General features: G+C 35.8%; 1 protein-coding gene across 4 annotated transcripts in view; it reads left to right on the top strand.

Moving 5' to 3' along the window:
- Window positions 1-15,311, top strand: part of STRN3 (striatin 3) — a 130,352-nt gene that overhangs the window by 110,479 nt on the left and 4,562 nt on the right. For all 4 annotated transcript variants that reach the window (XM_008974696.4, XM_034937383.3, XM_034937384.3 and 1 more), the window contains 7 exons: window positions 182-315; window positions 1,660-1,835; window positions 2,018-2,065; window positions 2,676-2,797; window positions 6,768-6,935; window positions 8,254-8,394; window positions 11,172-11,279. In XM_008974696.4, the coding sequence (XP_008972944.2) occupies window positions 182-315; window positions 1,660-1,835; window positions 2,018-2,065; window positions 2,676-2,797; window positions 6,768-6,935; window positions 8,254-8,394; window positions 11,172-11,279 (897 nt within the window). The remainder of the gene's footprint in view (window positions 1-181; window positions 316-1,659; window positions 1,836-2,017; window positions 2,066-2,675; window positions 2,798-6,767; window positions 6,936-8,253; window positions 8,395-11,171; window positions 11,280-15,311) is intronic.

Raw genomic sequence — 15,311 nt, 5'->3', positions numbered from 1 at the left:
CACAGTTCCAACACATTTGTTTAACACTGCTTAGTAACAGGATTTTTTGAGTAGAAGTGGGAAAATAAAAATTAATTATATTACTGAATATTGTAACTGTTAAGTGCTTAAATTTTCCCCACAATATTGTCTTGTACTGTATGATTTTTCAGCATTTAAGAAGCGGTTTTGTTCTTTATAGCTGAACCAATAACGTTTCCATCTGGAGGAGGCAAGTCATTTATTATGGGTTCTGATGATGTTTTGTTAAGTGTACTGGGCCTTGGAGACCTTGCAGACTTGACGGTAACAAATGATGCAGACTATAGTTATGATGTAAGTGCAGTTTTATTTTTAATTTTTTAATGATTTAATAGAAGGCTCCTTATTTTCTGGAATCACTTATAAAACAGAATTAATATCAAGGTGCATGGAAAAGATAAGTTTGTGTCAATGTGTTGATTTGAAGTGACATGTAGTTTTTCTTTTATAACTACTTTCTTTGTGGTATTTAAATTTTTTTTTAGGTATTTTGGTGGATTAACTAGAAGTTTGAGATGATTAATATATTGGTCAGTAAATACATCTTGAGTAGTCAACTCTCAATTATCTCAAATTCAGCCATATTTTGGTGTTAACAAGAAAAAAAATAACCTGAATCATATATTTGCCTTCAGAGTACTTCTTAAAAAGCATGTTTTATTTTTGAACTTTTATTTTCTTAAGGAAATATTTTAAAGTTTCTGAACATTTTAAAGTTAGCTTGCATCATTTCCTGAATACTTAACTCCTTCATTAGAGGATTGGGGAGTGGATGGAAGGGTTGGGGAGTGGGGAGTCCAGTGTTAGAGGTGAAACTTGTCTTGGATTTAATTTTTTCTAGTCATTAATATTTCAATTGAGAGTTAACTATACTTGTTAGATCTTTATGTTAATTGCAGTTTTTCAGCAATTTTTTTCTTTTTATAATGAGTTTCTTTTTTCCACGTTTTATTCTTAACATTAGCATGCTTTTTAGAGACAGCCTTTGGTGGGCTGGATTATTCTCATTAATATATTTTTTTAAGTATATAAGTGACTAAATTCCAGTAAACTTTTGACTGCTTTAGAAGTGGTTTCACAGCCTATCTTTACAGATGGAGAAATGTGAAGGTAAAAAGATAAACCTCTGTCAATATCAAGAATTATGAAAATGGGATAAAAATATTCTTAAAGGGTCTTTAGTTCAGACTTTCAGAAAGTACCTTAACTTGCTGCCTTTAATAATTTCACATGCTAATACGTTTTCTAAATGACAACTTTACCGTTAATACTGTACCGTTGGATATTTGTAATAACTTACGTAATTATTTTTCATGTAAAGTATTGCAGCAATGGTAGTTATTTTGTTCTCATCTGACATTTAATGGGAGCTTTGGGTTTAGCTTAATAGGTAAAAACAGATTAAGGAACTCTTCATTTGGCCTAGGCTTTTTGTAAGGCAAATGAAATTATTCTGAGTTATTATTAAATGATAAAGTTTTTTTAGAAAGTTTTAAAGGTACATTAAATTTCCACTGGACATTTTAGCCAACAGTTTTAAATGTATGTGTTAAACACACCAAAAAGAAACGAACAAACACTCCACATGCCTTCCAGTTTACTACTTTTACCACTAAATATTGTGCTCTTTCCTTTTAGTTGCCTGCTAATAAAGATGCCTTTCGAAAGACATGGAATCCCAAGTATACACTACGTAGCCATTTTGATGGAGTACGGGCATTAGCTTTTCATCCTGTAGAACCTGTGCTGGTTACTGCTTCTGAGGACCATACCCTGAAACTTTGGAACCTGCAAAAAACAGTTCCTGCCAAAAAGCAAGTATTTTAATGTTAGCCTGGTGTATTTCTTCCAATTTTGCTAATATAAGTAATTATTCCTCATTATTGTTGCATGTCTTTAATGCACACATTTGATCTAATGACTATTTAATATCAACCAGTGATTCATAGTTATTTAATTGCCTTCTCTTCCCCTACCCTTTTTCCCCCTCTTTTAGGAGTGCCTCTTTAGATGTAGAGCCTATCTACACATTTAGGGCCCACATGTAAGTTTTACTGAATTGGTATTTAATTAACATCATCATTATTGTTAAATATTATTTATCGGTCCTCAAACCTTGTAATTTTCTCAATGTTTTGTATTAGAAAAGATGTATTACTTGAATAATAGCTATTTAATAATTGTATTGGTGAGACTATGAATATAATAGTACCATTCAGGCCAGATGCAGTAGTTCATGCCTGTAATCCGAGGATTTTCAGAGGCTGAGGCGGGCAGATCACTTGAGGTCAGGAGTTCGAGACCAGCCTGGCCAACATGGTGAAACTCCGTCTCTACCACAAAATACAAAAATTAGCTGGGCATGGTGGCGTGCGCTTGTAGTCTCAGCTACTCAGTAGGCTGAGGCAGGAGAATCGCTTGAACCTGGGAGGTGGAGGTTTTACTGAGCAGAGATCACCACTGCATTCCAGTCTGGGCTGGTGACAGAGTGAGACCCTGTCTCCAAAAAAAAAAAAAAAAAGTACCAGTCAGGTGTACATGTTCTCTTAAAACAGTTTTTAGATATTACATAAATTCAGAGGTTGGGGGAATGGAGATTTGAGTTTCTTCTTAGAATTTATCAGTAATTTGTTTTTCCTCTCTTCCTACAATAGTGGCCCTGTTCTGTCATTAGCTATTAGTTCTAATGGAGAACAGTGTTTTAGTGGTGGTATTGATGCAACCATCCAGTGGTGGAATATGCCTAGTCCCAATGTAGATCCATATGATACATATGGTAAGTAAAATGATCAAAATGTATTTTTTTTAAGTGAATGGAGCTGACAAAAGTAAATACCTCAAATATGATTACAAGGTTATTTAAACCTACATTAGTCACCTCATTTAGTTCTTCCATTTGCTAATAAATTGCTTTATTAAAGAGAAAAATTAGGAAATGTCATGTCATGGGTATTTAAGCCTATGAATTGATACTTTCTCTGTTGTTTAAAAAACTATATTAATTAAAATGTTAATTTAGGTAGTAGTTACAAAAAGAAGGAGGAAACAAAATATAATCTAAGTAACAAAATTTTGAACTTAAGAAATAGTTTATATATTTTAAAAATATTAAGCAAAAGACAATGGAACCAACATCAGGGGTGTAAATCATTAAAACTTTTTGGAGCCAAAAATTTTTTTTGTTATTCTTAGCTCATATCTACAAAAACATTCTTAATTTCAAAATGGAAGAAAAAAAAAAAAGAAAGGAAACCTCCTTTGACTTGCAAATGTAGCTTTTAGAAATCTGTTCTACAGAAACACCTACCTGTACCTGTGTTCAAATATATTTGTAAGGGCACTGTTAATAATTATAAAATGTTAAAACAAAATGTTTATGAACTCTTTGTTCTTTTTATTTAACACACACTTTGTGCCTACATTAGCTAGGCATTGTGGTAAGCACTATGTCAAGAAATAAGATTTAGACTAATGGAAAGTAGAGACATAAAACAGATAAGCAAAGGGATGGGATCTATGGTTACAAATTGTGATAAATGATAAGAAGATAGAGTACTGTTGAGAGGGCGTAACAGGCAGAACCTTCTCTAGAAGAGTTAGTCAAGAAAGGTCTTTCTAAAATAGTGACATTCAAGCCAAAATCTGAAGGATAAGAGGAAACTTCCAGTAAGGTTTTAAAAAGGTGACTGTGTCTGTTGTGAGAAGAATAAATTGGGGGCGAGAAGAGTGGAAAGAGAAATACCAGTTAGGAGGCTGCTGTCATAAAGTAGTCCAGTAAACTAGGTGACAGACGACATTGCCAAGATTAGAGTGGTGGTAGCACAGCATTTAGAAGTGGTTTTAAGATACGCTGAGGGAGTGTGGTAGAATAGACAGGATTTATTGATAAATTACGTTGAGTAGATAAAGTGATGGGTGAGTGACTCTTAATTTGTATGTGTTTAACTGCTTTACTGAGATAATTTACATATCACAAAATTCACCCTTTTAAAGTATACAGTTCAGGCTGGACACAATGGTCCATGCCTGTAATCCCACCACTTTGGGAGTCCGAGGTGGGTGGATCACTTGAGGCCAGGAGTTCAAGACCAGCCTGGGCAACACAGTGAGACCTCATGTCTGCCAAAAATTTAAAGATTTGCCAGATGGGGTGTCACATGCCTGTAGTCCCAGACACTCGGGAGGCTGAGCTGGGAGGATCACTTGAGTGTGAGAAGTAAAGGCTGTAGTGAGCTATGATGGTGCCAGTGTACTCCAGCCTGGGAAGAGAGTGAGACCCAATCTCTCTCTCTCTCTCTCTTTTTTGGAAACAGTCTTGCTCTGTCTCCTAGGCTGGAGGGCAGTGGCGTGATCTTGGCTTACTGCAACCTCCGCCTCCCAGGCCCAAGCCGTCCTCCTGAGGAGCTGGGACCACAGGTGTGAGCCACCACACCGCACTAATTTTTGTATTTTTTGTAGAAATGGTGGCCATGTTGCCCGGGGTGGTCTTAAACTCCTGGGCTCAAGTGATCTGCCTGCCTCAGCCTCCCAAAGTATTGGGATGACAGGCATGAGCCACTATGTGCAGCCACAAGACCCCATCTCTAAAAAAAAATTAAAGTCTACAGTTCAGTAGTTTTTACTATGTTCACAAAGTTGTACAGCCATCATCACTAATTTCAGAACATTCACAAAGTTTTACAGCCATCATCACTAATTTCAGAACATTTCAAACATTCAGAACATTCAGTCCTGTTTGATGTGAGTAACTGAGCATGTGATGGGAGCATTTATTGAAACGGGGACAGAACAGGTGTGAGGAGATTTAAGATGGTGAGTTCAGATTTTAGGCATGTTAAAGGATGACAAATATCAAGTAGGTAATATACAAATAAGGAGCCCAAAGAGATCTCGATTGAAGTTAAAAACATGGACAGTCTTCTCTATACAAATAATACATTAAACTATAAGAATGGGCAATACTGGGGGAGTGTATTGTTTGGTGTAAGAAGAGAAGACAACCTGGGACTAAAGTCCTCAGTAACTCTGACACTGGAAGAGTGGCTAGAGCAAGAGAGCCAAGAAAGGAAACTGAGGAGGTGTGACCCAAGAGACAGAAGGAAGTGCAGGAGAGGGTGCGAAATCATGGAAGCGCACACTAAAGAAGAAACAATTTTGAGAAGAAAGAAGCAGTCTGCACTTTCGAATGTTGCTGAGAGGTCCAATAATATGATATAAAGTTTCCTTTTTATAAGTGACTAGCAGGTCACCCAGGTCTTGGCCAGACAGAGTTTGGACGCTGCAGCTAAGACTGAAGAATGAAGGGACCTCTGGATAATCTTTCATGTCAGACTATATGGATGAAAAGCAATATAATGGGAACAACAACAAAATGTTTTGTATCATCAAAGAAAAGTATTAAATTTGATAGTGTAGGGATCATCATTAGCAAGGATTGTTTTGGTGTGGTAGTGGTATCAGAAACCAAATTGGAGTGATTTGAAGAGTAAACAGGAAGTGAAAAGCATATTTCTATTGCTGGGTAGAAGGGGTGGTAGGATAGGATTAATGAAGATTTTTTGTTGAAGAGATTCTGGAACAAGTTTTTTTTCACTATGGTAATGATTCCAAGGAGGAGAATTTGTGTAGTAGAGAAGCAGTAAACATTGCAGCAAGTTAGTGACATCTGGTATTAGCCTTTGATAGGGTGGAGGACAGATTCCTTGCTTGTATCTGGAAGCTAGGAGAAGATACCTTTAGACACTAATCATTTATATATTACGCAGCAAGAAGATGGGGGATAAGAAACATGCAGCATTATTTGAATGCTGTATTTTCTCAGTGAAATATGAGGCATAGTCATTCATGAGGAACAGAGGTTGGGAGCTGTGAGAATTGTGGAGATGATAAGAACCATTCATGGAAAGTGGGAGGAGTTTACTAGAAAAACAGGATTGTCAGACAAATTATGCTCAATATTATCAGCTGTCAAATGTCTGTCAGTTAAGGAACAGATAAATAAAATATGGTATATCCATACAGCAGAATATTATTTGGCACTAAAAATAAATGGAGTACTGATACATGCTCCAACATGGATAAACCTTGAAAACATGTTCAGTGACCAGGAGTTCAAGGCTGCAGTGGACTGTGACCTTGCCACTGTACTCTAGCCTGGGTGATAGAGCAAGACCCTATTCCAAAAATTAAAAAAGAAAACATACTCAGTGAAAGAACCCAGTCACAAAAGACCACATATTGTATGCTTCCATTTATAGAAAATGTTCAGAAAGACACATCTATAGAGACAGAGCATTAGTTGTTGCCTAGACTTGTGGAAAGGTGGGGAGGAGGAATTGGGGGAAGTGACTAATGAGTGATGAAAGTATCCTAAAATTGATTGTCATGATGGTTGTATAACTCTGTGAACAACATACCAAAAATCATTGAAGTATACACTTTAAATGAGTGAGTTGTATGGTATGTAAATTATATCTGTATCTCAAGAAAGCTGTTTTTTTTTTTAAAAAAAGCATATGTTTCTTTATAGAAAATTGTGAAAATACAGAAAAATGTTGATGGGAGGAGGGTATAAAAGTAGGCCATAACTCTACTCTTAGATATAGCCACTATGTACACTTTAGTTTATCTTCTTGTGGCCTTTATGTGTGTTCTTTATGCTCAGTTATATGGTAAGTTTTCTTTATGTATCAGAGTTTCTTTTAAACTTCTTTTACCTAATTTTTTGTTTTTTGTTTTTTCCCCAGAGCCAAATGTTCTAGCTGGCACTTTAGTTGGTCATACAGATGCAGTTTGGGGTCTTGCTTATAGTGGCATAAAAAATCAATTACTGTCTTGTTCAGCAGATGGCACTGTTAGGTTATGGAATCCACAAGAAAAATTGCCATGTGTTTGCACTTACAATGGAGATAAAAGTAAGTAAATTTTGCATCTGTGAGAAAAGTTAGTTTTTTAAAAAAATTGGAATATATAAAGGACAAAGTAATTGATGTATTTCTTTACTGTTCCAAAGAGATATATTGAATGAATTTTGTAAAAGTTAGGATAATCTTTTTACTCATTTTTTTGAAGTGCTTTGCAACTATGTCCCATAGTGCAGTGCTTTTTTACCTTTTTGGTATTCCATTTTTTAAAAATGTAAAACTATTGTATATAACAGTGGAATAGACAAATGAGGATACTCATAGGGACAACAGGAGGCACACCACCTGTTCCAGACGACTACCCCACAAAGACCGAAGGGATCACAGTCTCAAGCATACCTATAAACCGTGTGTTCCATTACCTCGAGCACACTAGTTGAGTAGTCCAGCCATAATCACCGAACCCCTAACTGGAACAGTACAAATTGGGTTATTTTCATGATTTTAAATATTTTCCTATTTAAAAAGGCTTTAGCCAGTTTACCTTTTGAAGACATTTACTGGTCTTATTTTCCAAGTCATTTTTAATTTTTTTAATTAGACCTTTTATTTGTACATAAAAATACATATTGTTTTAAAACATTTTAGGTGAATAGTAAATATATAATTTTGTGTCTCTTAGACACCGTAGTGATTGTACTAATTTTCAGTTATCCAAGCTTTAGAGGTAAGAATTCATTTAGGTATTTGTTTCTGGCTTCATCTAGATAGTTAATAGCTTGGCTCCATATTCCATCTAATTGTGCATTGATCTGGCTAGTTTAATTTAGTATGTTAAAGAGAGAAATTGCTGCTCAGGCCATTTTAGGGTAAAGTACTGCATCAGCTGATTCCAGAGTCCAAGCCATTTTCATGAGTCCAAAAATCTGACTTGTATTAGCTGCTTGATAAGGCCTACAGATCTCTGATAGGTGAACCAGTCTCCCAAAGTTATGTGAGAATGCTAAGTTATCATTTTACAGTAAGAAGTATAATTGGCAAATTGGCCAAAAGACTAGGATTTTATTTAATCCCTTAGAAGAAAACGTGTAATAGAACAAATAACTTTTGCATGTATTTACTCTTTATGAGCTCTGTAGTTATATTTTTCTTATAATATTAAATAGAATGCTATAAAGTTTTTAAATAATTGAGGAAAAGATATTTCTTATCTCACCATCCTGACACAGTTGTGTTCCTTTTCATTATTAACAGTATTTCAAGACTATTTGATTTCCTTTTTCTGATTAGAAAAACAGAGATTTCAAAAAGTAGAGATTTCATAGTAATTTTACTTTGTTTACATTGTCTGTCTTTGGGCTCATTTCAGAGCATGGAATACCTACATCAGTTGACTTTATAGGCTGTGATCCAGCTCATATGGTAACCTCTTTCAACACTGGTAGTGCAGTAATTTATGATTTAGAAACATCACAGTCATTGGTGATACTTTCATCACAGGTAGATTCTGGTAAGTTTTCATGGAGTTTCTTTGAAACCTTAAAAAGGGTTATTACACAATAGAGGGTGATCTTTTAGCTAATTTTCATATTTTCACTATTTGAATTTAGGATGGCAAAATAATTAGTTTCATAATGTTACAGTTATACTTATTTATATTATTTCTGCTATTTCTTCAAATTTTGCTTAAAAGCTTGGGTGGACATATGGGAAAAGAGGAATGTCTAGAGCAATATGAAGGTGAAAGTAGAGAAAATAACATAATGAACCTAATGTACTCAGCATTCAGTTTTAATACCTATCTATAAATGCCCAGTATTACACATGCGTTATGTGGTGTTTTACAGTTTATTTAGATAGGGATCACATAAGATTTATGTATTGCAGTTGTTTGATAGGTCTCTCAGGTCTCTCTTCATCCATAGATTCCCCTTCATCTCTTTTATGTTCTTTTTTTTTTTTTTTTTTAATTGACGAAATTGGCTACTTTGTCTTGTCAAGTTTCCGACAGTCTGGATTTTACTAGTTGCATTCCTGTGTTATTATTTAATGTGCTTCTCTATTTCTATTCACAGTTCTCCTGTGAATTGATTATAGATCTAAAGACTTATTCAAATTCAGGTTCACTGTTTTTTTCTTTTAAAAATTTTTAAATGTTTTTGGCAACTTTACTTCATAAGTAATTTGTAAACTTTTATCAGAGGTGAGTATTTTCTGGTTGTTCATGTTTTTGTGATGTTTTCAGTCTGGATTATTTCCTGGGTTCATTCATTTTCTATTGAAAGATTTTCTAATTTTATCATTCCGTCTCCATTTATTAGCTAGATTATTCCTATAAAAAAGAACATCTCTTTATCAACAATTTGGTTACCTTGGAGTTAGTGTGTATTAAGGAAAAAGGCAAGATAAATGATTGGGTTTTGGTTTTCCCCTTTATTTACCAGTTTTTAAAATAATGAGTTGGTTTGCTAGCACCCTCTAAAGGTGACCAGTTTGTCTTGGGTGGTGTTTTTGGTATCATCATACTCTCTCATGGATATAAATGTATTTGATGTGTTTCGATCCATTGCAGGTATTATCTTTATTTATTGCTGTTCAGATCCTTTGATTTTGGCCAGTGGGGCTTACTCAGTGGGGCTCATGTTGGCTCCTGAGTCCTTTTGCCATGACTTTGGTTGTTGTTGATAGCTTCCTGATATGAAATATGACAAGATCTTCTAGGTTCATCTTGTTCATTTTGTGCCCTAGATCTGAAATCAGCTATTTATCTAAGGAGTTGTGGTTTCTTTTAGTGGGAAATGGTATTTAGAGACTACAGTTGGGGTACTAGGCTGTTGAGTTGATCCTCATGGTCTTCATGGCTCCTGGGTTGTTCATTGTGTTAGGCTTTTTCAATGGACAGAGCTAAGAAATAAACATTTTTTAAAAAGTAAAATACTTCAACTTCAGATTTATCTTGGTTCTCAACAAAATTGTTTCTCATTTTATTTACCCCACAGTGTACACAGAATCGTCTCAGTAATAATACCATTACCACCAAAAGATCAAATATTGATAATAAAACTTTGTAATTAGGGTATATTCCACTAGTGATATACAATCTAATTTCTGTGCTTTAAAGTCACTTGGAATAGTTCCTTCCTTTGTAGTTATACCACCAGTTGGATATACTTAAGTTCATTTGTTTAATTTTACTTTTGATTTTCATTAATTTCTTTTAGAAAAACAACTGTTGGCTGGGCGCATTGGCTCATGCCTGTAATCTCACCACTTTGGGAGGCCAATGTGGGAAGATAGCTTGAGGCTAGGAGTAGAGACCAGTCTGGGCAACATAGTGAGACTCCATGTCTACCAAAAACTTAAAAAATTAGGTGGGCATGGTGATGTGTGCCTGTAGTCCTAGCTTTGGAGACTGAAGCAGGAGAAGCCCTTGAGCTCAGGAGTTCAAGGTTACAGTGAGCTATGATTGCACCATTGCACTCCAGCCTAGGTGACAGAGTGAGACCTTGTCTCTTAAACAAAAAAAATTGTTTTATAATTATGTAAAATATTTACATGGTGCCATGGTCAGATCTTAAACCAAAATTATCTTCTAAGTCTCTTTCCCAGTATCTCCTCAAACCTATTTTTTTTAATTACTCTACATAGGTAACTATATATATATATGTATTTTTTATGTGTTTAGGTGTAATATGTGAGTTGCGGTACATAAGCAGAATGAATGATCTAAAGTCTATTAATATTGAGGAGTTTCCCCCCATTTATTTGTTTTGATATTTCTCTGTTCTCCCTCATCTTTAATAAAAAGTTAGTAAGAGCTTACTGGTAAAGAAAAAAATCTCATCTTTAAAGATCATTAATTCCAGTTCTTTGTTTTTTTGTTTTTGTCAGTGTAGGTAGATGGGGGTTGTTCCTTACAAACATCTGACTAGCAATTGTGAATGTTTTCCTTCTTTAAACGCTTATAACTCTTATATGGACTGTGTATTAGAAGTAATAATTGTGGATCTTTTAAAAATTCTAAACTACCTATAATAAAGGGTGGCATTAAAACACTTCTCAGTTTTTCTAAATTTGAACCTAGTACAGTCTATATTATAGGACATAATGTAAATGTTTATTTTTTAAAAATCTCTCTAGAGTCCTTGTTTGGTTCTCAGATTTTTTGTTTTATGCAAAAGGTTTAGTTTTTAATGATTTTTATATTTTAGCACGATTAAAAAGGCCATTATCCAACTTCTTATTAAAGGTTTGAATTTTAACTTATTGTCTTCCTTTATTTTTCAGGTTTACAATCTAATAATCATATCAACAGAGTAGTAAGTCATCCCACACTTCCTGTTACAATAACTGCTCATGAAGATAGACACATCAAATTTTTTGACAATAAAACGGGTAAGCAAATTGTCTTCTTTTCATATTAGTAATACTGTAAATTTGAGATGATCAAAAATGCTGTTTTATGTAAGATATATTGAGTTTTCAGATACGAAATTGCCAAATGAAACCATTTTAACTCAGATTTTTGCTTTTCTTAATGTTGCACGCTTATGATTTGTTATTTTATCCTTAACTAGACATAATACCTTGCCTAGCTATTACGATTTCTTCAAGTCATGTTAGTTAAATGTAGATCCTTCCGTTTGAAATTTTCCCCTCATATTCTGTTATGAATAAGTATGATGGAAGAGGTAGATCTCTTTCTGGTGTTCGGCATTTCCATTTTTTTTTTTTTTTTTTTTTGAGGCGGAGTTTTGCTCTTGTTGCCCAGGCTGGTGTGCAATGGTGCAATCTCAGCTCACTGCACCCTCGGCCTCTTGAGTTCAAGCGATTATCCTGCCTCAGCCTCCCGAGTCGCTGGGATTACAGGCATGCACCACCATACCTGGCTAATTTTTTTTGTATTTTTAGTAGAGACGGGGTTTCTCCATGTTGGTCAGGCTGGTCTCGAACTCCTGACCTCAGATGATCCACCTGCCTTGGCCTCTCAAAGTGCTGGGATTACAGGCATGAGCCACCGCACCCGGTCGTCCAATATGTTCTTAAAACTATGTCTCAGTGGATCAAATGACATTATAGTGCATAGTGTTTATTATCATCTTCCCTGTATTTCTTGTTGTAGGGAAATATACCAGTTGTATTGAAGTCGAATCAGATTTTAACTTAGCCATAGATGTGTGGTTGTTTTTTGTTTGTTTGTTTGTTTTGGGCCTCTTTTTTATCTAGTCATTACCTAGAATAGTAGATAATATATTGCTTGCTCTCTTTCAGGAAAGGTCTGACAGCTAGGAAGGCTACTTTGAGGAGAGGCTAAAACAGGGTACTGAAGGACTTCTAAATAAGAAATGTAAATGTTAATTGCAACATTGTTACAGGGTAACAAATTATCAAGTAAGACAGTGACCCAGAATTATAGGTTTCTCTTTGAAGATTATATAGAAAATGGCAATATGTTTTAGTCTGTAGTCTTAACGATGAGACCCTTTTGTTCAAACATTACTTTCATGGACAGATTCTTTTTAACAAATTGCAGACAAAGTGAATATTTACAGGTCTACATTGTGCACAGGACATAAGATTCAAGTGGATGTTCTTTTTTAAAAAAATATTTAAAATATTTTTTTTTTTTTTATAGAGACAGGGTCTCACTGTGTTGCCCAGGCTGGTCTTAAACTCCTGGGCTCAAGTAGTCCTCCCATGTCAGCCTCCCAAAATGCTGGGATTACAGGCATGAGCCACTGCTCCTGGCCAGTGTTCCCAATTTAACACTTCATCAAATCAATCCTTTGAACTATTTTTATGAAACCGATAATGTTTTTCTCTGCTGCAAGAGCAAAGAGGTTAATTTCCTTTGTGTTTCTAAAAAGATTCCTGTTTATTAATTATTGAAGATTTACAGTTATATGGGAAAGTTCAGGAATTTTAGTAGTTATATTAAAAGCAAAAGGTGAGCATCTGAAAAGCTATTTTATTAGCAGAAATCAAGAAAGTGGTCAGTAAAAGCTTACTCAATATCAAATAAGCAGCATATAGTCTTTCAAATTGTTTCCAAATTTCACCTATTTATTATTTCTGTTAACTAGTACCTTACCTGTAGTATGAAGATAATTGAAGCAGTAGGCTCCAAATAATAGAAAAAAAAATCCTTTTTTTTTTTTTTTGAGCCAGTCTTGCTCTGTTGCCCAGAGCTATAGTGCAGTGGCACCATCTCAGCTCACTGTAACCTCCGCCTCTTGGGTTCAATTGATTCTGGTGCCTCAGCCTCCCGCATAGCTGGGTGGGACTACAGGGTGGGACTACAGGTGTGTGCCACCATGTCCAGCTAATTTTTGTATTTTCACCAAGTCGGCCAGGCTGGTCTTGAACTCCTGAGCTCAAGTGATCTGCCCGCCTCAGTCTCCCAAAGTTCTGGGATTACAGGCGTAAGCCACTGTGCCTGAACACACACACACACCGCCCCCCCCACCCCCCGTTGAGTTACATGAAACTATGAGTTGTCTTCAGATGTATGTTTTTTTTGTGTGGTTTTTTTTTTTTGAGATGGAGTTTCATTCTTATTGCCCAGGTTGGAGTGCAGTGGCACGATCACGGCTCACTGCAACCTCTGCCTCCTGGGTTCAAGTGATTCTCCCGGCTCACCCTCCTGAGTAGCTGGGATTATAGGCGTCTGCTACCAAGCCTGTCTAATTTTTTTATATTTTTAGTAGAGACAGGCTTTCAGCATGTTGGCCAGGCTGGTCTTGAACTCCTGACCTCAGGTGATCCGCCCACCTTGGCCTCCCAAAGTGCTGGGATTATAGGTGTGAGCCACTGCGCCCGGCCTGGATATGGTGTTTTCAGAGAAGTTCTTTAAAAACTCATTTAATTGTGGTAAAATAGATTGTCCCCATAACTGCTGTTTCCGGTTAGCTAAGTTGTTTTTAATAGAGTATTACTTTATAAAATAAGTAGTAAATTTATTGAGCTTTTATATCTGAAACATGATAGAACTTTATGCTATGAATAGGTTCAATAATTATTTAAATGAGTAAACCATTTTAATAAAAATGTATTCAGCATTTTGTACTATACTGCACTGGATACTATCATGTATAAGATATGGTTCCTGATTTCTGTGGGCTTGTTGTCTAGAGGAAATAAGAGGGGGTGGGGGGGTATGTGGAAGATGAAGCTTTGCCTTAGGAATGGAAAGGTGTTTGGGGTTGGTTGGTTTTTAAGTGAAGGAAGTGGTAGTAGGAAGTTACAGGTATGGGGATATTTTGAGCAGAGGTGCGGTGGTGGAAACTTTCTCAGGAACAGAAGTTTCTTATAGACAAAGCCAAAGACAAAGTTTGGGGAAGGAAAATAGAATCTATTGAGGAGGACTTTTAGAACCAGGTTAAGAATATTGCATTTTTATCTATACTGTATGTGTAGGAACCACTAAAAATATTTGAACAACAGGGCTTGCAAAATTGGTTTAGAAAAATTAATCAAGTCACATTTTGCACTATATGATAGATTCTTGACTTTAAAGGATTTAAAGTTTTCAATTTCTACTATTTATTTCAGAGAGATCTTCAGGACCCATGGTTTCTAAAATTTTGGTAGAGGTACAAATTTGAGTTTCCTATACTGTGTCTGAAAGACTTAGGTAGTGAGTGATTCTGGAAGAACCTATAGTATGAATGAGGGATGTGGAGGAGTGGGAGGAAGATCTTATATCAGCTGTGGACTCATTCATTCAGCAAAATGTCTAGACTATCTGCCATATTCTTGGCACAGTTCTTGAAGCTTGGTGAGCAGAATAAAATGTCCTGTCCTCTTGGAGCTACAGACTAGTGGTATATTGTCTATCCTGTGTGAGACATTGTTCTAACTCATTTGCTTTTCTAATAACTCTGTAAGGTAGATATAGTACTATTATTATCCCCATTTTACACATGAGGTTGAAGGGCTTAAAGAAGTTAAGTGACTTGTGCAGTATTTAAACTCACACAGTTTGTTTCCGTAGTTTACATTTGACATCTTTATTTTCTCTCCATTTAATAGAGGCCCACAATGTTAGCCAGTAAAAGGGCTTAAGGTGCCAGGGAGGGGAGAATGGGCATGTGCAGTGGCATCTGTCCAGCCTTTATTTCCTTAGTCATAGGAGGAAAAAAATAGGATTAGTTTTGGTAGAGTATTAGCAGAAGCACGAGGCCAAAATGAAATTGGTTAGATGTGAGAAGCTGCAGGTATATGTTAGTGAAGGAGAGGTCCTAGTTACTGGAAGGGGTCAGAAGCCTTGTGATTTATGTGGTCACCAGTGAAAGCCCAACATACAACTTGGTCCAGCATTGTGGTCTCTATTCATGGTCCATCTGAAGGGATTACTCACATTTTGAAGTGATTTTTGTGACTCTGTGGAGAAGAAGGGTTAACTCTCAATTGACTTAAGATAATCAG

The sequence above is a fragment of the Pan paniscus genome, chromosome 15, assembly GCF_029289425.2.
Source record: "Pan paniscus chromosome 15, NHGRI_mPanPan1-v2.0_pri, whole genome shotgun sequence".
NCBI lineage: Eukaryota > Metazoa > Chordata > Mammalia > Primates > Hominidae > Pan > Pan paniscus.
This window is presented reverse-complemented; position numbering and strand designations above follow the sequence as displayed.